Here is a 24,269-nt window from a genome sequence, read left to right on the forward strand (position 1 = left end):
TTGTCTGTCTGGAAACATTGGATCACAGACATTTCATGAATTCATTAACCACATTATCATATCAGTACCTGACTACTTTTTCCCAATGTTTTGTCCTGGTTGACCTGTCCTTCTCCATGCCAGAGAGGCAGGGATGATGACTCCTCTGTGTAGATGAGAGGCAGGCAGGGATGATGACTCCTCTGTGTAGATGAGAGGCAGGCAGGGATGATGACTCCTCTGTGTAGATGAGAGGCAGGCAGGGATGATGACTCCTCTGTGTAGATGAGAGGCAGGCAGGGATGATGACTCCTCTGTGTAGATGAGAGGCAGGCAGGAATGATGACTCCTCTGTGTAGATGAGAGGCAGGCAGGGATGACGACTCCTCTGTGTAGATGAGAGGCAGGCAGGGATGACGACTCCTCTGTGTAGATGAGAGGCAGGCAGGGATGACGACTCCTCTGTGTAGATGAGAGGCAGGCAGGGATGACGACGACTCTGTGTAGATGAGAGGCAGGCAGGGATGACGACGACTCTGTGTAGATGAGAGGCAGGCAGGGATGATGACTCCTCTGTGTAGATGAGAGGCAGGCAGGGATGATGACTCCTCTGTGTAGATGAGAGGCAGGCAGGGATGATGACTCCTCTGTGTAGATGAGAGGCAGGGATGACGACTCCTCTGTGTAGATGAGAGGCAGGGATGACGACTCCTCTGTGTAGATGAGAGGCAGGGATGACGACTCCTCTGTGTAGATGAGAGGCAGGCAGGGATGATGACTCCTCTGTGTAGATGAGAGGCAGGCAGGGATGATGACTCCTCTGTGTAGATGAGAGGCAGGCAGGGATGATGACTCCTCTGTGTAGATGAGAGGCAGGGATGACGACTCCTCTGTGTAGATGAGAGGCAGGCAGGGATGATGACTTCTCTGTGTAGATGAGAGCCAGGCAGGGATGATGACTCCTCTGTGTAGATGAGAGGCAGGGATGATGACTCCTCTGTGTAGATGAGAGGCGGGGATGACGACTCCTCTGTGTAGATGAGAGGCAGGCAGGGATGACGACTCCTCTGTGTAGATGAGAGGCAGGCAGGGATGATGACTCCTCTGTGTAGATGAGAGGCAGGGATGATGACTCCTCTGTGTAGATGAGAGGCAGGGATGATGACTCCTCTGTGTAGATGAGAGGCAGGGATGACGACTCCTCTGTGTAGATGAGAGGCAGGGATGACGACTCCTCTGTGTAGATGAGAGGCAGGGATGATGACTCCTCTGTGTAGATGAGAGGCAGGGATGATGACTCCTCTGTGTAGATGAGAGGCAGGGATGACGACTCCTCTGTGTAGATGAGAGGCAGGGATGACGACTCCTCTGTGTAGATGAGAGGCAGGGATGATGACTCCTCTGTGTAGATGAGAGGCAGGGATGATGACTCCTCTCATAAAGGTTTTCAATGTAAAGCCATTTCAAGTGTTCTATTTCAGTAATAAGACCATGGGTGGGGGGGGGTTATATGGGTTTATATGGGTTTATATGGGTTTATATGGGTTTATATGGGTTTATATGGGTTTATATGGGTTTATATGGCCAATATACCACAAACCCCAGAGGTGCCTTATTGTTAGTATAAACTGGTTACCAACGTAATTAGAGCAGTAAAAATACATGTTTTTTCATACCTGTGATATATGGTCTGATATACCACGGCTTTCAGCCAGTCAGCATTCAGGGCCAGTTCATAATGTCAGCTTTGTACAGTCAATAGCAAGGTTCAATTGTAGTTGCAGTACGAATAGTATGGGAAGATAAATACATAGATAAATATTGGTGGTATTTACAATGTTGTTTGTCCTCTACTGCTTGTCCTTTTATCATGGCAACAAGCTCTGTGTCTCTCTGTGTCTCTCTGTGTCTCTCTGTGTCTCTCTGTGTCTCTCTGTGTCTCTCTGTGTCTCTCTGTGTCTGTCTCTGTCTCTCTCTGTCTCTCTCTCTCTGTGTCTCTCTGTGTCTCTCTCTCTGTCGGTCTGTTATCTCTCTGTTGGTCTGTTATCTCTCTGCCTCCCCCTGTAGAGAGGCCATGATGACTCGTAGACTGAGGGAAGAGATCGTCAGAGCTAACCTGCTAGTCCTGTAACTAACCCTCTGTGTCTCTCTCTGTGCTTTAGAGAGGCCATGATGACTCGTAGACTGAGGGAAGAGATCGTCAGAGCTAACCTGCTAGTCCTGTAACTAACCCTCTGTGTCTCTCTCTGTGCTTTAGAGAGGCCATGATGACTCGTAGACTGAGGGAAGAGATCGTCAGAGCTAACCTGCTGGTCCTGTAACTAACCCTCTGTGTCTCTCTCTGTGCTTTAGAGAGGCCATGATGACTCGTAGACTGAGGGAGCAGATCGTCAGAGCTAACCTGCTGGTCCTGTAACTAACCCTCTGTGTCTCTCTCTGTGCTTTAGAGAGGCCATGATGACTCGTAGACTGAGGGAAGAGATCGTCAGAGCTAACCTGCTGGTCCTGTAACTAACCCTCTGTGTCTCTCTCTGTGCTTTAGAGAGGCCATGATGACTCGTAGCCTGCGTAGACTGAAGGAGCAGATCGTCAGAGCTAACCTGCTGGTGCAGGAGGCAGGCTTCATAGCTGAGGAACTCAACAAGAGGACGGAGTACCTGGTCACACTGCAAATACCTGCTGCTAACCTCGACGCCAACAGGAAGGTCGGTGTCGGGTGTGTGTGTGTGTGTGTGTGTGGCTGCGTGATAACATTATCAGCTTTACATACAGTACGGTGTGTGTCAATGTTTGTCCACGGAGGTGTGTGTGTGTTCACATGTTTTAAACAGTGTGCCTACCAAAACAGCACTGTCAAGTCTGGTCTACATTGAGCCCCTGTGAGGTGTTGGCCCCTTGCCATGTGTGTTTAGTTTAGGCAGTGCTGTGGTGCAGGACAGCGGGGAGCGGTGCTGAGTGAGCCTGTGGTGCAGGACAGTGGGAGGCGGTGCTGAGTGAGCCTGTGGTGCAGGACAGTGGGAGGCGGTGCTGAGTGAGCCTGTGGTGCAGGACAGTGGGAGGCGGTGCTGAGTGAGCCTGTGGTGCAGGACAGTGGGAGGCGGTGCTGAGTGAGCCTGTGGTGCAGGACAGTGGGAGGCGGTGCTGAGTGAGCCTGTGGTGCAGGACAGTGGGAGACGGTGCTGAGTGAGCCTGTGGTGCAGGACAGTGGGAGGCGGTGCTGAGTGAGCCTGTGGTGCAGGACAGCGGGGGGTGGTGCTGAGTGAGCCTGTGGTGCAGGACAGCGGGGGGCGGTGCTGAGTGAGCCTGTGGTGCAGGACAGTGGGAGGCGGTGCTGAGTGAGCCTGTGGTGCAGGACAGTGGGAGGCGGTGCTGAGTGAGCCTGTGGTGCAGGACAGTGGGAGGCGGTGCTGAGTGAGCCTGTGGTGCAGGACAGCGGGAGGCGGTGCTGAGTGAGCCTGTGGTACAGGACAGCGGGAGGCGGTGCTGAGTGAGCCTGTGGTGCAGGACAGCGGGAGGCGGTGCTGAGTGAGCCTGTGGTACAGGACAGCGGGAGGCGGTGCTGAGTGAGCCTGTGGTGCAGGACAGCGGGAGGCGGTGCTGAGTGAGCCTGTGGTACAGGACAGCGGGAGGCGGTGCTGAGTGAGCCTGTGGTGCAGGACAGCGGGAGGCGGTGCTGAGTGAGCCTGTGGTACAGGACAGCGGGAGGCGGTGCTGAGTGAGCCTGTGGTGCAGGACAGCGGGAGGCGGTGCTGAGTGAGCCTGTGGGAGTAAGGGTGAAGATAAGTTTTTTTTTTAAACCATGTACAGTTGAAGTGAGACGTTTACATACACCTTAGCAAAATACATTTAAACTCACTTTTTCACAATTCCTGACATTAAATCCTAGTATAAATGATCTGTTTTAGGTCATTTAGGATCACCACTTTATTTTAAGAATTTGAAATGTCAGAATAATGGAAGACCCATTTGTGACCAAGCTTTAACTTCCTGACTGATGTCTTGAGGTGTTGCTTCAATATATCCATATAATTTTCCTACCTCATGAAGCCATCTATTTTGTGAAGTGCACCAGTCCCTCCTGCAGCAAAGCACCCCCACAACATGATGCTGCCACCCCCGTGCTTCACGGTTGGGATGGTGTTCTTTGGCTTGCAAGCCTCCCCCTTTTTCCTCCAAACATAACAATGGTCATTATGGCCAAACAGTTCTATTATTGTTTCATCAGACCAGAGGACATTTCTCCAAAAAGTATGTTCTTTCTCCCCATGTGCAGTTGCAAACAGTGGTCTGGCTTTTATATGGTGGTGTTGGAGCAGTGGCTTCTTCCTTGCTGAGCGGCCTTTCAGGTTATGTCGAGATAGGACTCGTTTTACTGTGGATATAGATACTTTTGTACCTGTGTCCTCCAGCATCTTCACAAGGTCCTTTGCTGTTGTTCTGGGATTGATTTACACTTTTCACACCAAAGTACATTCATCTCTAGGAGACAGAACGCATCTCCTTCCTGAGCGGTATGACGGCTGCGTGGTCCCATGGTGTTTATACTAGCGTAGATTAAAGTGGTACCTTCAGGTGTTTGTCAATTGCTCCCAAGGATGAACCAGACTTGTTGAGGTCTAAAAAAAACAAGACTCATTTCTTTAGATTTTCTCATGATGTCAAGCAAAGAGGCACTGAGTTTGATGGTAAGGCCTTGAAATACAGCCACAGGTACACCTCCAATTGACTCAAATAATGTCAGAAGCTTGGAATTGTGATACAGTGAAATAATCTGTCTGTAAACAATTGTTGGAAAAATTACTTGTCATGCACAAAGTAGATGTCCTAACCGACTTGCCAAAACTATAGTTTGTTTACAAGAAATATGTGGAGTGGTTGAAAAACGACCTAAGGTGTATGTAAACTTCCTACTTCAACTGTATATACACACACAAACCCTTTCTCCGCTCTCTTTCTTTCTCTCGCTCTCTCTGTCTCGCTCTCTCGCCCTTTCTCTCTTTCTCTCGCCCTTTCTCTCGCCCTTTCTCTCGCCCTTTCTCTCGCTCTTTCTCTCGCTCTTTCTCTCGCTCTTTCTCTCGCTCTTTCTCTCGCTCTTTCTCTCTTTCTCTCGCTCTCTCTTTCTCGCTCTCTCGCCCTTTCTCTCTTTCTCTCACCCTTTCTCTCGCCCTTTCTCTCGCTCTTTCTCTCGCTCTTTCTCTCGCTCTTTCTCTCGCTCTTTCTCTCGCTCTTTCTCTCGCTCTTTCTCTCGCTCTTTCTCTCGCTCTTTCTCTCGCTCTTTCTCTCGCTCTTTCTCTCGCTCTTTCTCTCGCTCTTTCTCTCGCTCTTTCTCTCGCTCTTTCTCTCGCTCTTTCTCTCGCTCTTTCTCTCGCTCTTTCTCTCTTTCTCTCGCCCTTTCTCTCTTTCTCTCGCCCTTTCTCTCGCCCTTTCTCTCGCTCTTTCTCTCGCTCTTTCTCTCGCTCTTTCTCTCGCTCTTTCTCTCGCCCTTTCTCTCGCCCTTTCTCTCGCTCTTTCTCTCGCTCTTTCTCTCGCTCTTTCTCTCGCTCTTTCTCTCGCTCTTTCTCTCGCTCTTTCTCTCGCTCTTTCTCTCGCTCTTTCTCTCGCTCTTTCTCTCGCTCTTTCTCTCGCTCTTTCTCTCGCTCTTTCTCTCGCCCTTTCTCTCGCTCTTTCTCTCGCTCTTTCTCTCGCTCTTTCTCTCGCTCTTTCTCTCGCTCTTTCTCTCGCCCTTTCTCTCGCCCTTTCTCTCGCTCTTTCTCTCGCTCTTTCTCTCGCTCTTTCTCTCGCTCTTTCTCTCGCTCTTTCTCTCGCTCTTTCTCTCGCTCTTTCTCTCGCCCTTTCTCTCGCCCTTTCTCTCGCCCTTTCTCTCGCTCTTTCTCTCGCTCTTTCTCTCGCTCTTTCTCTCGCTCTTTCTCTCGCTCTTTCTCTCGCTCTTTCTCTCGCCCTTTCTCTCGCCCTTTCTCTCGCTCTTTCTCTCGCTCTTTCTCTCGCTCTTTCTCTCGCTCTTTCTCTCGCTCTTTCTCTCGCCCTTTCTCTCGCCCTTTCTCTCGCTCTTTCTCTCGCTCTTTCTCTCGCTCTTTCTCTCGCTCTTTCTCTCGCTCTTTCTCTCGCTCTTTCTCTCGCCCTTTCTCTCGCCCTTTCTCTCGCCCTTTCTCTCGCCCTTTCTCTCGCCCTTTCTCTCGCCCTTTCTCTCGCCCTTTCTCTCGCTCTTTCTCTCGCTCTTTCTCTCGCTCTTTCTCTCGCTCTTTCCTTCTCTTTCTCTTTCCCTCTCTCTCTCTCTCTCTCTCTCTCTCTCTCTCTCTCTCTCTCTTTCCCTCTCTACAGCGTGATGCGGTGCTAAGTGAGCCCGCGGTGCAGGTGAGACGTAAGGGTAAAGGGAAACAGATCTGGGCTCTGGAGAAGATGGAGAATAGACTGGTGGACATGAGAGAACTGTACCAGGAATGGAAAGACTACGATGAAGACAACCCTGTGAGTCCCCCTCTCTCTCCCCCTTTCCTCACACAGTCTCCCTCTCTCTCCCCCTTTCCTCACCCACTGTCTCCCCCTTTCCTCATCCCCGTCTCCCTTTCTCTCCCCCTTTCCTCACATTGTCTCCCTTTCTCTCTCCCCCTTTCCTCACAGTCTCCCTTTCTCTCTCCCCCTTTCCTCACACCGTCCCCGTCTCTCTCCCCCTTTCCTCACACCGTCCTCCTCTCTCTCCCCCTTTCCTCACACCTTCCCCCTTTCTCCCCCCCTTTCCTCACACCGTCTCCCTCTCTCTCCCCCTTTCCTCACACCGTCCCCCTCTCTCTCCCCCTTTCCTTACCCACTGTCTCCCCCTTAACTCACCCCCCCCGTCTCTCTCTCTCCCCTGGTCTCTGTCTAGGTAATGCGTTCCTACTTCAAGCGTGCCGACCCGTTCTTCGACGAGCAGGAGAACCACAGTCTGATAGGAGTGGCCAACGTTTTTCTGGCCTGTCTCTTCTGCGACGTCAAGCTGCAGTACGCTGTACCCATTATCAACCAGAAGGGAGAGGTACGGCCGTGTGTGTGTGTGTGTGTGTGTGTGTGTGTGTGTGACTGTGTGTGTGTTCGTGTTCTACAAAGGTCAAGCTGCAGTACGCTATACCCAGCAACCAGAGGGGAGAGGTACGTCCGTGTGTGTGTGTTTGACTGAGATGTCTGTCTGTCTTCCTGTTAGGTTGCAGGGCGTCTACATGTGGAGGTGTGGCGAGGGAGCGAGGGGCTGGAGAAAGGAGAGACCAGTCCAGATGGCGAGACACAGGAACGCAAAATAGAGTGTGTGGTAAGAGACAACATCAGGTCCTGAAACACATAGATGGATATCAGACACACTGAAATGTCAGGTCTTGAAACACATAGATGGATATCAGACACACTGAAATGTCAGGTCTTGAAACACATAGATGGATATCAGACACACTGAAATGTCAGGGCCTGAAACACATAGATGGACATCAGACAGACACACTGAAATGTCAGGTCCTGAAACACATAGATGGACATCAGACAGACACACTGAAATGTCAGGTCCTGAAACACATAGATGGACATCAGACAGACACACTGAAATGTCAGGTCCTGAAACACATAGATGGACATCAGACAGACACACTGAAATGTCAGGTCCTGAAACACATAGATGGACATCAGACAGACACACTGAAATGTCAGGTCCTGAAACACATAGATGCACATCAGACAGACACACTGAAATGTCAGGTCCTGAAACACATAGATGCACATCAGACAGACACACTGAAATGTCAGGTCCTGAAACACATAGATGCACATCAGACAGACACACTGAAATGTCAGGTCCTGAAACACATAGATGGATATCAGACAGACACACTGAAATGTCAGGGCCTGAAACACATAGATGCACATCAGACAGACACACTGAAATGTCAGGTCCTGAAACACATAGATGGATATCAGACACACTGAAATGTCAGGTCCTGAAACACATAGATGCACATCAGACAGACACACTGAAATGTCAGGTCCTGAAACACATAGATGCACATCAGACAGACACACTGAAATGTCAGGGCCTGAAACACATAGATGGATATCAGACAGACACACTGAAATGTCAGGGCCTGAAACACAGATGGCGTGTCTAGTTTTTGACTCTATTTAGCGATCGCTACTAGGTCCTGTAAATAGTCCAAAATCAGTTCCCACCACGTTACACCCAGTGAATCCTTGGATGCTAAGAATTTAAAATGGAGTAATGTAATGTAATATGTCATAAGTAATGTAGTATGTAATGTAGAATGTAATATGTCATATGTAATGTAGTATGTAATGTAGAATGTAATGTCATATGTAATATGTCATATGTAATGTCCAGTGTCTCTGAGGGAAAGGATCTATAGTCACACTGCTGTATTATGTGTTCATAAAAACACTGTGTGTTTTGTCTCTCTCTCTCTCCTCCCTGCTCACTCTCTTCCCTCTCTCTCTCCTCCCCGCTCACTCTCTTCTCTCTCTCTCCTCCCTGCTCACTCTCTTCTCTCTCTCTCTCTCCTCCCGCTCACTCTCTTCCCTCTCTCTCTCCTCCCCGCTCACTCTCTTCTCTCTCTCTCCTCCCCGATTACTCTCTTCTCTCTCTCTCCTCCCTGCTCACTCTCTTCTCTCTCTCTCTCTCTCCTCCCCGCTCACTCTCTTCTCTCTCTCTCCTCCCTGCTCACTCTCTTCCCTCTCTCTCTCTCTCCTCCCCGCTCACTCTCTTCTCTCTCTCTCCTCCCTGCTCACTCTCTTCTCTCTCTCTCTCTCTCCTCCCCGCTCACTCTCTCTCTCTCTCTCCTCCCTGCTCACTCTCTTCTCTCTCTCTCTCCTCCCTGCTCACTCTCTTCTCTCTCTCTCACTCCTCCCTGCTCACTCTCTTCCCTCTCTCTCTCCTCCCCGCTCACTCTCTTCTCTCTCTCTCACTCCTCCCGCTCACTCTCTTCTCTCTCTCTCCTCCCCGATTACTCTCTTCTCTCTCTCTCCTCCCTGCTCACTCTCTTCTCTCTCTCTCTCTCTCCTCCCCGCTCACTCTCTTCTCTCTCTCTCCTCCCTGCTCACTCTCTTCCCTCTCTCTCTCCTCCCCGCTCACTCTCTTCTCTCTCTCTCCTCCCTGCTCACTCTCTTCTCTCTCTCTCTCTCCTCCCCGATTACTCTCTTCTCTCTCTCTCCTCCCGCTCACTCTCTTCTCTCTCTCTCCTCCCTGCTCACTCTCTTCCCTCTCTCTCTCCTCCCCGCTCACTCTCTTCCCTCTCTCTCTCCTCCCTGCTCACTCTCTTCTCTCTCTCTCTCTCTCTCTCTCCTCCCCGCTCACTCTCTTCTCTCTCTCTCTCCTCCCCGCTCACTCTCTTCCCTCTCTCTCTCCTCCCTGCTCACTCTCTTCTCTCTCTCTCTCTCTCTCTCTCCTCCCGCTCACTCTCTTCTCTCTCTCTCCTCCCCGCTCACTCTCTTCTCTCTCTCCTCCCCACTGTCTCCTTCATCTGTCTCCTCCCTTCTCCTCCCTGCTCTCTCTCCTCCCCACTGTCTCCTTCATCTGTCTCTCCCTCTTTGTCTCCCCTCTCCTCTCTCTGTCTCCAGGTCAGGATCCTGCAGGCTACAGGTCTTCCTCGCCACCTGTGTAACTTTGTGTTCTGCCAGTACCATTTCTGGGGGCAGGATGAGCCTGTGTTCATTGCCCCGGAGGTGGTGCCCACACCCCCGTCAGCCACCAGCAGAGATCCCCTCTGCACCGTACTTTTCGACAGTAGCAAGGTGGGACAATTGAGTCGGGGCCGGATTACTGAACTGGCACGCAGGGCATGTGCCCTGGGGACCCCCCACCCCCCAGATATTATATAAACATGCCATAACCATGACAAAATGTGTAGGATTGCAGAAAATTTGCTTTAAAACTGCTAAATGTTCTCTCGGCCTCATGGTAAAATTTGATAGAATTGCAGGACGTTAGCCACCCTCCTGGAGGTAGGGGCCCCGGATGTGGTCGTCCGGCCCTGAATGGGGGGAGTCAAATCGTCACTAGATATGCCGAGGTTTGAAGGCCTTTCTATGTGTCCTTTTCTGTGTTTTTATTCGCTAAAGAGGAGTCTCTCACCACGTGACTATTGTTCCCTGAACAGTACAACAGACTTCGGTTGAAGGATCTATAATCACGCCTGACAAGGCCAGTGAAATACGCGTCTCGCTTCCACAGTTGATAAGCCTGAGGCTCGGATTCATTCCTTCGAACTTAACACCTCTCTTCACTGAGCCTAGGGTAACCGAGTGGGCTACAGAGGGGGGATTTAAACATGAACAAGCTTCCAAACTAAGTTGTGCTGGATGAAGCCTGTCCCCTTGTGGACACGGGGGGCTCCGGTAATGCCTGACGTAGCACTCCAAACGTGGAGGCACTGGCGTCACAGTAGTGTTTTTGTGGAGGGGCTCACCGCTCACTCAGACCTGTGCTAAAGCCCCTTGCTCTGAGGCTCGGAGGTCGTTTCTTCATCTGAGGTGCAGCAAGCCCTGCTTCCTCCGCCTTCCTCCGACTTCCTCCGACTCCAGGAATTGGAAATAGGAATGTGAGTGCCATAATGCAAAGCTAGTAAGCTTAACCAACAACGCAGTTCAAGAAATTGTTATAAAAAATATTTACAAGATAAAAAAAATAAAAAAATATTACAATAACGAGGCTATATACATGTGGTACCGGTACCGGGTCAGTGTGGAGGCTATATACAGGGGGTACCGGTACCGGGTCAGTGTGGAGGCTATATACAGGGGGTACCGGTACAGAGTCAGTGTGGAGGCTATATACAGGGGGTACCGGTACCGGGTCAGTGTGGAGGCTATATACAGGGGGTACCGGGTCAGTGTGGAGGCTATATACAGGGGGTACCGGGTCAGTGTGGAGGCTATATACATGGGGTACCGATACCGGATCAGTGTGGAGGCGATGTACAGGGGGTACCGGTACCGGGTGTGTGTAGGTAATCATTCAGCCAGGTTACCTGGGCATAGGGATTATGTCTGCTAGAAACATGTAGGTATTACAGACTCGGTCAGGGAGAGGTTGTAAATGTCATTGAAGACACTTGACAGTTGGTCCGCGCACACTTCGAGTACACATCCTGGTAATCCGTCTGGCCTTCGGCTTTATGAATGTTTACCTGTTTAAAGGTCTTGCTCACATCGGCTACGTAGAGGGTTGTCTAGTTGGTATAATTGATTCGGGAGACAGAAGCATGAATGCGTAATAGTTTTTTTTTATTGTACCCAAACGATGGTGTGCCGTGTATAGGCAAGGGACGAAGACCAAACAAACACTATACAAAAACACAGGGTTGGAACCCAAACAAAAGAGCGAGGAGTACCTCGAATAAATAACACATGCGCACAATGATTATCACATGGGACGAGACCCGTAATCATTTGCGCAATCCACAAGGGCACGAAATCCCAAAACACAACACACGTACCAACGGATATTGTAACAATAATCGACAAGACCATGGAAACCAAAGGGCACATATATACTAATCAGTGGGAATAGGGCACAGGTGTGCCTGATGAAAGTTCCGGAGGGATCCATGACAAGGGTGATCACACAGTTGTCCAGAACAGCTGGTGCTCTCATGCATGCTTCAGTGTTGCTTGCCTCGAAGCGAACATAAAAGGCATTTAGCTCGTCTTGTAGGCTCGCGTCACTGGGCATCTCACGGCTGTTTCCCTTTGTTGTCTGTAATAGTTTGCAAGCCCTGCCACATCTGACGAGCGTCGTTAAATACATAATCTTCGTCCAGTTCGAGATGAGTAATCGCTGTTCTGTTACCCAGAAAGCTCTTTCGGTCATAAGAGACGGTAGCAGCAATATTATGTACGAAATAAGTTAAAAACAATGCAACAACAAAAACAACTAACTAAATAATACAGTTGGTTAGGATAAATTAAAAAATCAGCCGTCGCCAACTTTCCAGGATTTTGCAAACCTACCCAGAGTAAAGCAGAAGAACAGTAGAACAGTGCCCATGTTTGTTTGTCAATGCGTGTTGTTTGTTCCCAGGAGCTGGAGGTGTGTGTGTCCGAGGAGTTTGTGGAGTTTGTGGCGGAGGGGGCAGTGGCCATCGAGGTGTTTGGACATAAACAGGTGAACCACCGCAGGAACCTGGCTCTTTGGGATCTGGAAGTCATTCAGGCCAAGACACGAACCCTCAGAGAGAGGTGAGATCTAGTAGGAGATTAGGAGTCTACCGGTGTAGATGGGACATATGGGTTGGTGTGTACTGGGTTGTAATTCACTAGAACCCAAGTGGATGAAACGAGGGGCTATCTGGACTTGTTCAATAAGAAACTCTATTTTTCATTGGAAAATGTGTTCCGATTGCAAAATGTTTTGCTAAGTGGTTTAATGTCTGGTCTGGTTTAATGTCTGGTCTGGTATAATATCTGGTCTGGTATAATGTCTGGTCTGGTTTAATGTCTGGTCTGGTTTAATGTCTGGTCTGGTTTAATGTCTGGTCTGGTATAATGTCTGGTCTGGTATAATGTCTGGTCTGGTTTAATGTCTGGTCTGGTATAATGTCTGGTCTGGTTTAATGTCTGGTCTGGTATAATGTCTGGTCTGGTATAATGTCTGGTATAATGTCTGGTCTGGTATAATGTCTGGTCTGGTATAATGTCTGGTCTGGTTTAATGTCTGGTCTGGTATAATGTCTGGTCTGGTTTAATGTCTGGTCTGGTTTAATGTCTGGTCTGGTTTAATGTCTGGTCTGGTATAATGTCTGGTCTGGTATAATGTCTGGTCTGGTATAATGTCTGGTCTGGTTTAATGTCTGGTCTGGTATAATGTCTGGTCTGGTTTAATGTCTGGTCTGGTTTAATGTCTGGTCTGGTTTAATGTCTGGTCTGGTATAATGTCTGGTCTGGTATAATGTCTGGTCTGGTATAATGTCTGGTCTGGTTTAATGTCTGGTCTGGTTTAATGTCTGGTCTGGTTTAATGTCTGGTTTAATGTCTGGTCTGGTTTAATGTCTGGTCTGGTATAATGTCTGGTCTGGTATAATGTCTGGTCTGGTATAATGTCTGGTCTGGTTTAATGTCTGTTCTGGTATAATGTCTGGTCTGGTTTAATGTCTGGTATAATGTCTGGTCTGGTATAATGTCTGGTCTGGTTTAATGTCTGGTCTGGTATAATGTCTGGTCTGGTATAATGTCTGGTATAATGTCTGGTCTGGTATAATGTCTGGTCTGGTATAATGTCTGGTCTGGTTTAATGTCTGGTCTGGTATAATGTCTGGTCTGGTATAATGTCTGGTATAATGTCTGGTCTGGTATAATGTCTGGTCTGATATAATGTCTGGTCTGGTATAATGTCTGGTCTGGTATAATGTCTGGTCTGGTTTAATGTCTGGTCTGGTTTAATGTCTGGTCTGGTTTAATGTCTGGTCTGGTATAATGTCTGGTCTGGTATAATGTCTGTTCTGGTATAATGTCTGGTCTGGTTTAATGTCTGGTATAATGTCTGGTCTGGTATAATGTCTGGTCTGGTTTAATGTCTGGTCTGGTATAATGTCTGGTCTGGTATAATGTCTGGTATAATGTCTGGTCTGGTATAATGTCTGGTCTGGTATAATGTCTGGTCTGGTTTAATGTCTGGTCTGGTATAATGTCTGGTCTGGTATAATGTCTGGTATAATGTCTGGTCTGGTATAATGTCTGGTCTGGTATAATGTCTGGTCTGGTATAATGTCTGGTCTGGTATAATGTCTGGTCTGGTTTAATGTCTGGTCTGGTTTAATGTCTGGTCTGGTATAATGTCTGGTCTGGTATAATGTCTGGTCTGGTATAATGTCTGGTCTGGTATAATGTCTGGTCTGGTTTAATGTCTGGTCTGGTTTAATGTCTGGTCTGGTTTAATGTCTGGTTTAATGTCTGGTCTGGTTTAATGTCTGGTCTGGTATAATGTCTGGTCTGGTATAATGTCTGGTCTGGTATAATGTCTGGTCTGGTTTAATGTCTGTTCTGGTATAATGTCTGGTCTGGTTTAATGTCTGGTATAATGTCTGGTCTGGTATAATGTCTGGTCTGGTTTAATGTCTGGTCTGGTATAATGTCTGGTCTGGTATAATGTCTGGTATAATGTCTGGTCTGGTATAATGTCTGGTCTGGTATAATGTCTGGTCTGGTATAATGTCTGGTCTGGTTTAATGTCTGGTCTGGTTTAATGTCTGGTCTGGTTTAATGTCTGGTCTGGTATAATGTCTGGTCTGGTATAATGTCTGGTCTGGTATAATGTCTGGTCTGGTTTAATGTCTGGTCTGGTATAATGTCTGGTCTGGTTTAATGTCTGGTCTGGTTTAATGTCTGGTCTGGTTTAATGTCTGGTCTGGTATAATGTCTGGTCTGGTTTAATGTCTGGTCTGGTTTAATGTCTGGTCTGGTTTAATGTCTGGTCTGGTTTAATGTCTGGTCTGGTTTAATGTCTGGTCTGGTTTAATGTCTGGTCTGGTTTAATGTCTGGTCTGGTATAATGTCTGGTCTGGTTTAATGTCTGGTCTGGTTTAATGTCTGGTCTGGTTTAATGTCTGGTCTGGTATAATGTCTGGTCTGGTATAATGTCTGGTCTGGTTTAATGTCTGGTCTGGTATAATGTCTGGTCTGGTTTAATGTCTGGTCTGTTTTTTTTTTTTTCCTTTATTTTACTAGGCAAGTCAGTTAAGAACAAATTCTTATTTTCAATGACGGCCTAGGAACAGTGGGTTAACTGCCTGTTCAGGGGCAGAACGACAGATTTGTACCTTGTCAGCTCGGGGATTCGAACTTGCAACCTTTCGGTTGCCTGGTCTGGTATAATGACTGGTTTAATGTCTGGTCTGGTATAATGACTGGTTTAATTTCTGGTCTGGTATAATGTCTGGTTTAATGTCTGGACTGGTTTAATGTCTGGTCTGGTTTAATGTCTGGTCTGGTTTAATGTCTGGTCTGGTATAATGTCTGGTCTGGTATAATGTCTGGTCTGGTTTAATGACTGGTCTGGTATAATGACTGGTTTGGTATAATGACTGGTGTAATGTCTGGTATAATGTCTGGTTTAATGACTGGTCTGGGATAATGTCTGGTCTGATGTCTGGTCTGGTATAATGTCTGGTCTGATATAATGTCTGGTTTAATGTCTGGTCTGATATAATGTCTGGTTTAATGTCTGGTCTGGTATAATGTCTGGTTTAATGTCTGGTCTGGTATAATGTCTGGTCTGATATAATGTCTGATATAATGTCTGGTCTGTGTGTCTCCAGGTGGAGTGAGGTGACTCGTAGGCTGGATCTCTGGGTTCAGGTGTTGGAGCTGAATGACGCAGGAGAGTTCACCCCTGTAGAGGTCCTACCACCCAAGGACGTACGCACCGGGGGCATCTTCCAACTCAGACAGGTAGCTGTGTTTCTGTGTATTTTTTTATATTCTTGTGAGGACATTCTACTGTGTGTGTGTGTGTGTGTGTGTGTGTGTACAGTAGGACAAAAAAGTATTTAGTCAGCCACCAATTGTGTAAGTTCTCCCACTTAAAAAGATGACAGAGGCCTGTAATTTTCATCATAGGTACACTTCAACTATGACAGACAAAATGAGGGAAAAAAACTCCAGAAAATCACGTTGTAGGATTTTTTATTAATTTATTTGCAAATTATGGTGGAAAATAAGTATTTGGTCAATAACAAAAGTTTATCTCAATACTCTGTTATATACCCTTTGTTGGCAATGACAGAGGTCAAACGTTTTCTGTAAGTCTTCACAAGGTTTCCACACACTGTTGCTGGTATTTTGGCCCATTCCTCCATGCAGCTCTCCTCTAGAGCAGTGATGTTTTGGGGCTGTTGCTGGGCAACACGGACTTTCAACTCCCTCCCAAAATGTTCTATGGGGTTGAGATCTGGAGACTGGCTAGGCCACTCAAGGACCTTGAAATGCTTCTTACGAAGCCACTCCTTCGTTGCCCGGGCATTGTGTTTGGGATCATTGTCATGCTGAAAGACCCAGTCACGTTTCATCTTCAATGCCCTTGCTGATGGAAGGAGGTTTTCACTCAAAATCTCACTATACATGGCCCCATTCATTCTTTCGTTTACACGGATCAGTTGTCCTGGTCCCTTTGCAGAAAAACAGCCCCAAAGCATGATGTTTCCACCCCCATGCTTCACAGTAGGTATGGTGTTCTTTGGATGCAACTCGGCATTCTTTGTCCTACAAACACGACGAGTTTTTACCAAAAAATTATATTTTGGTTTCATCTGACCATATGACATTCTCCCAATCTTCTTCTGGATCATCCAAATGCGCTCTAGCAAACTTCAGACTGGCCTGGACATGTACTGGCTTAAGCAGGGGGACACGTCTGGTACTGCAGGATTTGAGTCCCTGGCGGCGTAGTGTGTTACTGATGGTAGGCTTTGTTACTTTGGTCCCAGCTCTCTGCAGGTCATTCACTAGGTCCCCACGTATGGTTCTGGGATTTTTGCTCATCGTTCTTGGGATCATTTTGACCCCACGGGGTGAGATCTTGCGTGGAGCCCCAGATTGAGGGAGATTATCATTGGTCTTGTATGTCTTCCATTTCCTAATAATTGCTCCCACAGTTGATTTCTTCAAACCAAGCTGCTTACCTATTGCAGATTCAGTCTTCCCAGCCTGGTGCAGGTCTACAATTTTGTTTCTGGTGTCCTTTGACAGCTCTTTGGTCTTGGCCATAGTGGAGTTTGGAGTGTGACTATTTGAGGTTGTGGACAGATGTATTTTATATTGATAACAAGTTCAAACAGGTACCATTAATACAGGTAACGAGTGGAGGACAGAGGAGCCTCTTAAAGAAGAAGTTACAGGTCTGTGAGAGCCAGAAATCTTGCTTGTTTGTAGGTGACCAAATACTTATTTTCCACCATAATTTGCAAATAAATTCATTAAAAATCCTACAATGTGATTTTCTGGATTTTTTTCCTCATTTTTCTGTCATAGTTGAAGTGTACCTATGATGAAAATACAAGCCTCTCTCATCTTTTTAAGTGGGAGAACTTGCACAATTGGTGGCTGACTGAACACTTTTTTCCCCACTGTGTGTGAGTGTGTGTGTGTGTGGTGCCTGTTTCTCAAACAGGAGTGTGTACAGAAGTTTCCATCTTATGGATAGATGGGTCATAGATGAAAACGTCATAGATCATGTGATAGGCACATGAAATAAGTGTTTAGTAGGTTCAGTCTTGTCGTGTGGAGGTATGTTCCTTCCAGGACTCAGGAACCATGCCTCTAACCTTAACCCTGTCTCTAATAACCCCCTCCCCACCCAGGGCCAGTCTCAGACTCAGTTACAATGCCTCTAACCTTAACCCTGTCTCTATCCCCCTCCCCACCCAGGGCCAGTCTCAGACTCAGGAACCATGCCTCTAACCTTAACCCTGTCTCTATCCCCCTCCCCACCCAGGGCCAGTCTCAGACTCAGGAACCATGCCTCTAACCTTAACCCTGTCTCTATCCCCCTCCCCACCCAGGGCCAGTCTCAGACTCAGGAACCATGCCTCTAACCTTAACCCTGTCTCTAACCCCCTCCCCACCCAGGGCCAGTCTCAGACTCAGGAACCATGCCTCTAACCTTAACCCTGTATCTATCCCCTCCCCACCCAGGGCCAGTCTCAGACTCAGTAACCATGCCTCTAACCTTAACCCTGTCTCTATCCCCCTCCCCACCCAGGGCCAGTCTCAGACTCAGGAACCATGCCTCTAACCTTAACCCTGTCTCTATCCCCCTCCCCACCCAGGGCCAGTCTCAGACTCAGGAACCATGCCTCTAACCTTAACCCTGTCTCTATCCCCCTACCCACCCAGGGCCAGTCTCAGACTCAGGAACCATGCCTCTAACCTTAACCCTGTCTCTATCCCCCTACCCACCCAGGGCCAGTCTCAGACTCAGTAACCATGCCTCTAACCTTAACCCTGTCTCTATCCCCCTACCCACCCAGGGCCAGTCTCAGACTCAGTAACCATGCCTCTAACCTTAACCCTGTCTCTATCCCCCTCCCCACCCAGGGCCAGTCTCAGACTCAGTAACCATGCCTCTAACCTTAACCCTGTCTCTATCCCCCTCCCCACCCAGGGCCAGTCTCGTCGTTTGCAGGTGGAGGTACGGTCCGTACCTGACTCAGGAACCATGCCCCTCATCGCCACAAACATCCTCTCTGTATCCATTGGCAACGTGGAGGTACGCGAGATCTGCCGCTGGGATGAGGACGTGGACAGCTATCAGGTAACACTGACTGCAATCCGTTTTAATAGTTAGTTTGAGACATTGGGAGAATCTCAATTGCATTTTTTGTTGATTCTTCGCGTCCTCTCTTCTCGTTGCCTCCTCAAAAAAAAAAAAAACAGTTGGATTAGAAGGTCAGAGGTCCATCCCCTCTGACTTTCTCATCCAGTGGGTTTTTAGGAGGTGAGGAAAGAGGATGGGAGCAATCAAGAAAATGCAATGGATTTTCTCGCATAAGAGTTGACTGAAGGAAAAGTAGTCACAGGGGGTTGTTTAGTAGGGCACAGCGAAGCAAAACTGAACTTTGTTCTGATAATACCGTGTGTGTGTGTGGTGTGTGTGGTGTGTGTGTTGTGTGTGGGGTGTGTGTGGGGTGTGTGGGGTGTGTGTGTGTGTGGGGTGTGTGTGGGGTGTGTGGTGTGTGTGTGTGTGTGTAGGAAGGTGACCTGGAGAGGTTGAGGGACCAGTGGCTGACCACTCTCACTAAGAGGCAACAGTACCTGGACCAGCACCTGCAGAAGATGGTCCAAAAGCCCGGTCAGACTGACTGACACATCACATTACACACAGAGCATATTGATGACCTCCTCACGACACACACTACATTACACACAGAGCATATTGATGACCTCCTCACGACACACATCACATTACACACAGAGCATATTGATGACCTCCTCACGACACACACTACATTACACACAGAGCATATTGATGACCTCCTCACGACACACACTACATTACACACAGAGCATATTGATGACCTCCTCATGACACACACTACATTACACACAGAGCATATTCATGACCTCCTCACGACACACATTACATTACACACAGAGCATATTGATGACCTCCTCACGACACACACTACATTACACACAGAGCATATTGATGACCTCATCACGACACACACTACATTACACACAGAGCATATTGATGACCTCCTCACGACACACATTACACTACACACAGAGCATATTCATGACCTCCTCACGACACACACTACATTACACACAGAGCATATTCATGACCTCCTCACGACACACACTACACTACACACAGAGCATATTGATGACCTCCTCGCGACACACATCACATTACACACAGAGCATATTGATGACCTCCTCACGACACACATCACATTACACACAGAGCATATTGATGACCTCCTCACGACACACATCACATTACACAGAGCATATTGATGACCTCCTCACGACACACACTACATTACACACAGAGCATATTGATGACCTCCTCACGACACACACTACATTACACACAGAGCATATTGATGACCTCCTCACGACACACACTACATTACACACAGAGCATATTGATGACTTGTATTTGAACAAAAATCTTAGTAATAATGAGTGTTTTACAGTTGAAATACTATTAATAATGAGAGTATGCCAGTTAAAATACTATTATTAACAGTAGTAATAATGAGTGTTATACATTTAAAATAGTATTGATAATGAGTGTTTTACAGTTAAAATACTATTAATAATGAGTGTTTTACAGTTAAAATAGTATTGATAACGAGTGTTATGCATTTAAAATAGTATTGATAATGACTGTTATACAGTTAAAATAGTATTGATAATGAGTGTTATACATTTAAAATAGTATTGATAATGACTGTTATACAGTTAAAATAGTATTGATAATGAGTGTTATACATTTAAAATAGTATTGATAATGACTGTTATACAGTTAAAATAGTATTGGAAATGAGTGTTATGCAGCTAAAATAGTATTGTGTTTGTAGATAAGTCAGAGGATGACGTGGAGAGGGAGGCCCAGCTGTTAGAGTGGCGTTTGACCCTGACAGAGGAACGTAACGCCGTCCTGTTACCTTCGGCTGGTAGCGGGATCCCTGGAGCCCCCGCTGAGAGGTAAAGGGTGTGTGTGTGTGTGCGCGCGTTTGTGTTTGTTCACATGCCCGTAATTGCTAATAACCCATCTGCAATCGCCCGACTATATGTGAAAATCTGAGGTCTGCACCCGACCCGCTGATATAGTGAAGTGCTTGTGCTTCTAATTCTGACCATGCAGTAATAACCAACAAGTAATCTAGCCTAACTATTTCACAACAACTACCTTATACACACAAGTGTAAAGGAATGAATAAGATAATGTACATAAAAGAATATGAATGAGCGATGGCCGAACGGCATAGGCAAGATGGTATAGAGTACAGTATATACATATGTCGTGTCTTTACTCTCATTAAACTGAGAAGATTCTCTGTAATTAGTATTACGCGATTAGACTGATTAATCATGTAAATGTAATTAACTAGGAAGTCGGTGCACCAAGGAAAATATTCAGATCACAAAGTTATCATTTCCTAAAATAACTTTTCAGATATTTTTTCTGATCAATTAGTCTTCGAAATAATGAATTATTTACTTTACCTCACGTTAGTCTCGTTCCAAACGTCGTAAATTGTTGGTTATCTGCACGAACCCAGTCTTCATTGAGTCATCCATACATCAATTGTCTTAAATTATTTATTTATTACTAAGTAATTCACAGAAATGCATAAACAAACAGTAAATATGGTTACATGAAATGATAGGGAATGTGCCCTAGTGGGCTGAACCGGCATGCCGGCTTGTTAGACAAAAGGGGAAGTGGGGGTCAACTAAGAAGTCACTACAGAGTTAATAATTCTAACAATTGAAATGCTAATACTTTACACATGAACGCTCACTCATTCGGGGACAATTGCAGTCAATATATATATATTTACGCTCAGTGTGTCGTCTTGATTGCTGGTGAAAAGTTAGTTTCTTTTGTAGAATTTTCCGTCTATTTCCCTCTCTCTCTCGGTTGTGGTAAGAGGGGATAGTTCAGAGGGACATTCGTTATAGAATGGATGTTCCGGCAGTTGTCGTTCTTCGCGTACAATGATACCGAATTCCTAGCTGCAGACTAGTAATTAATATCAAAGACTTGTTCTTATTCTGTCGGTATCGATAGTCTAAGAGTTTAACCACGTGGTATGGTTAACAGATTCAGCAATGGTCTACAACCTTTGTCCCTCCTAATGGAGAACAACATGGTCTGCAACCTTTAGCCATCTCGTAATTGAGGTAAGCTCGGTCTGCTGATCGAAAACCCGATTGGGGGTTTTATTTGGAAGGGCCGAAGAGGGCTGTCCCAGGAGGCCTGACCCTAACTGGGCTCAGGGGCGGTCCAGGATGTCTGACCCTAACTGGGCTCAGGAGCGGTCCAGGATGTCTGACCCTAACTGGGCTCAGGGGCGGTCCCAGGATGTCTGACCCTAACTGGGCTCAGGGGCGGTCCCAGGATGTCTGACCCTAACTGGGCTCAGGGGCGGTCCCAGGATGTCTGACCCTAACTGGGCTCAGGGGCGGTCCAGGATGTCTGACCCTAACTGGGCTCAGGGGCGGTCCAGGATGTCTGACCCTAACTGGGCTCAGGGGCGGTCCAGGATGTCTGACCCTAACTGGGCTCAGGGGCGGTCCAGGATGTCTGACCCTAACTGGGCTCAGGGGCGGTCCAGGATGTCTGACCCTAACTGGGCTCAGGGGCGGTCCAGGATGTCTGACCCTAACTGGGCTCAGGGGCGGTCCAGGATGTCTGACCCTAACTGGGCTCAGGGGCTGTCCCAGGATGTCTGATCCTAACTGGGCTCAGGGGCGGTCCACGAGGCCTGACCCTAAACTGGGCTCAGGGGCGGTCCAGGATGTCTGACCCTAACTGGGCTCAGGGGCGGTCCCAGGAGGCCTGACCCTAACTGGGCTCAGGGGCGGTCCCAGGATATCTGACCCTAACTGGGCTCTGGGGCGGTCCAGGATGTCTGACCCTAACTGGGCTCAGGGGCGGTCCAGGAGGCCTGGCCCTAACTGGGATCAGGGGCGGTCCAGGATGTCTGACCCCAACTGTGCTCAGGGGCGGTCCAGGATGTCTGACCCCAACTGTGCTCAGGGGCGGTCCAGGATGTCTGACCCTAACTGGGCTCAGGGGCGGTCCAGGATGTCTGACCCTAACTGGGCTCAGGGGCGGTCCCAGATGTCTGACCCTAACTGGGCTCAGGGGCGGTCCCAGATGTCTGACCCTAACTGGGCTCAGGGGCGGTCCCAGATGTCTGACCCTAACTGGGCTCAGGGGCGGTCCAGGATGTCTGACCCTAACTGGGCTCAGGGGCGGTCCCAGGATATCTGACCCTAACTGGGCTCAGGGGCGGTCCAGGATGTCTGACCCTAACTGTGCTCAGGGGCGGTCCAGGATGTCTGACCCTAACTGGGCTCAGGGGAGGTCCCAGGATGTCTGACCCTAACTGGGCTCAGGGGCGGTCCAGGATGTCTGGCCCTAACTGGGATCAGGGGCGGTCCAGGATGTCTGACCCTAACTGGGCTCAGGGGCGGTCCCAGATGTCTGACCCTAACTGGGCTCAGGGGCGGTCCCAGATGTCTGACCCTAACTGGGCTCAGGGGCGGTCCAGGATGTCTGACCCTAACTGGGCTCAGGGGCGGTCCCAGGATATCTGACCCTAACTGGGCTCAGGGGCGGTCCAGGATGTCTGACCCTAACTGTGCTCAGGGGCGGTCCAGGATGTCTGACCCTAACTGGGCTCAGGGGAGGTCCCAGGATGTCTGACCCTAACTGGGCTCAGGGGCGGTCCAGGATGTCTGGCCCTAACTGGGATCAGGGGCGGTCCAGGATGTCTGACCCTAACTGGGCTCAGGGGAGGTCCCAGGATGCCTGACCCTAACTGGGCTCAGGGGCGGTCCAGGATGCCTGACCCTAACTGGGCTCAGGGGCGGTCCAGGATGCCTGACCCTAACTGGGCTCAGGGGCGGTCCAGGAGGCCTGACCCTAACTGGGCTCAGGGGCGGTCCAGGAGGCCTGACCCTAACTGGGCTCAGGCGCGGTCCAGGATGTCTGACCCTAACTGGGCTCAGGGGCGGTCCAGGATGTCTGACCCTAACTGGGCTCAGGGGCGGTCCCAGGATGTCTGACCCTAACTGGGCTCAGGGGCGGCGGTCCAGGATGTCTGATCCTAACTGGGCTCAGGGGCGGTCCTCTGATTTAGTTCAAATCAAAAGGGAATTGTATTTTTCTTCATTAAACAGTCCAAAATCATATTACACCATTATACAAACAGTATCATTCATTCTCTCAAGATGCAATTAGATGTAAACCTCATATCTGAGGCTATTATATAAACAGCGTTATGGTAATGTTACCACACCGTCTCCCATGAGCTTCCCCAAGTTGTAACAAACAGACCAGTTCGATACTTCACCGATCTTTTATACCTTCTCCGGAACATGAAATTTGTTCGAACCTCAAGTTCTGTGAGGTGGAAGGAATTCCTTTGTTCTCCATGAAAATGTACCCTCTCTATACTGTGTGTCCATGAGGAGATCCTCAGGAATTTACGACGTCTCTCTGACCACAGCAGCCTAGTTGAAGGAAGCAAGGGGGAGGCAGGGAGAGGGGGATGGGCTTGCTATACCCAAAGAGGCCAACGTCATGACACATATGAGATGAGTAATGTAGAGTATGTAAACGTTATATAAAGTGGCATTGTTTAAAGTGGCTAGTGATACATTTATTACCTACATTTTGTCCTTATTAAAGTGGCTAGAGATGAGTCAGTATGTTGGCAGCAGCCACTCAATGTTAATGGTGGCTGTTTAACAGTCTGATGGCCTTGAGATAGAAGCTGTTTTTCAGTCTCTCGGTCCCAGCTTTGATGCACCTGTACTGACCTCGCCTTCTGGATGATAGCGGGGTGAACAGGCAGTGGCTCGGGTGGTTGTTGTCCTTGATGATCTTTATGGCCTTCCTGTGACATCGGGTGGTGTAGGTGTCCTAGAGGGCAGGTAGTTTGCCCCCGGTGATGCGTTGTGCAGACCTCACTACCCTCTGGAGAGCCTTACGTTTGTGGGAGGAGCAGTTGCCATACCAGGCGGTGATACAACTCAATAGGATGCTCTCGATTGTGCATCTGTAAAAGTTTGTGAGTGTT

The 24,269-nt window shown here is 48.3% G+C and overlaps 1 protein-coding gene across 4 annotated transcripts in view; it reads left to right on the top strand.

Moving 5' to 3' along the window:
* LOC110521111 (kinesin-like protein KIF13B) overlaps positions 1-24,269 on the top strand; it is a 79,739-nt gene that overhangs the window by 30,996 nt on the left and 24,474 nt on the right. For all 4 annotated transcript variants that reach the window (XM_036976323.2, XM_090233243.1, XM_090233242.1 and 1 more), the window contains 10 exons: positions 2,522-2,684; positions 6,298-6,444; positions 6,842-6,991; positions 7,157-7,261; positions 9,568-9,741; positions 12,029-12,186; positions 15,261-15,393; positions 18,104-18,253; positions 18,691-18,790; positions 20,031-20,157. In XM_036976323.2, the coding sequence (XP_036832218.2) occupies positions 2,522-2,684; positions 6,298-6,444; positions 6,842-6,991; positions 7,157-7,261; positions 9,568-9,741; positions 12,029-12,186; positions 15,261-15,393; positions 18,104-18,253; positions 18,691-18,790; positions 20,031-20,157 (1,407 nt within the window). The remainder of the gene's footprint in view (positions 1-2,521; positions 2,685-6,297; positions 6,445-6,841; positions 6,992-7,156; positions 7,262-9,567; positions 9,742-12,028; positions 12,187-15,260; positions 15,394-18,103; positions 18,254-18,690; positions 18,791-20,030; positions 20,158-24,269) is intronic.

The sequence above is a fragment of the Oncorhynchus mykiss genome, chromosome 4 (genome assembly GCF_057628025.1).
Source record: "Oncorhynchus mykiss isolate SJ-2025 chromosome 4, ASM5762802v1, whole genome shotgun sequence".
NCBI lineage: Eukaryota > Metazoa > Chordata > Actinopteri > Salmoniformes > Salmonidae > Oncorhynchus > Oncorhynchus mykiss.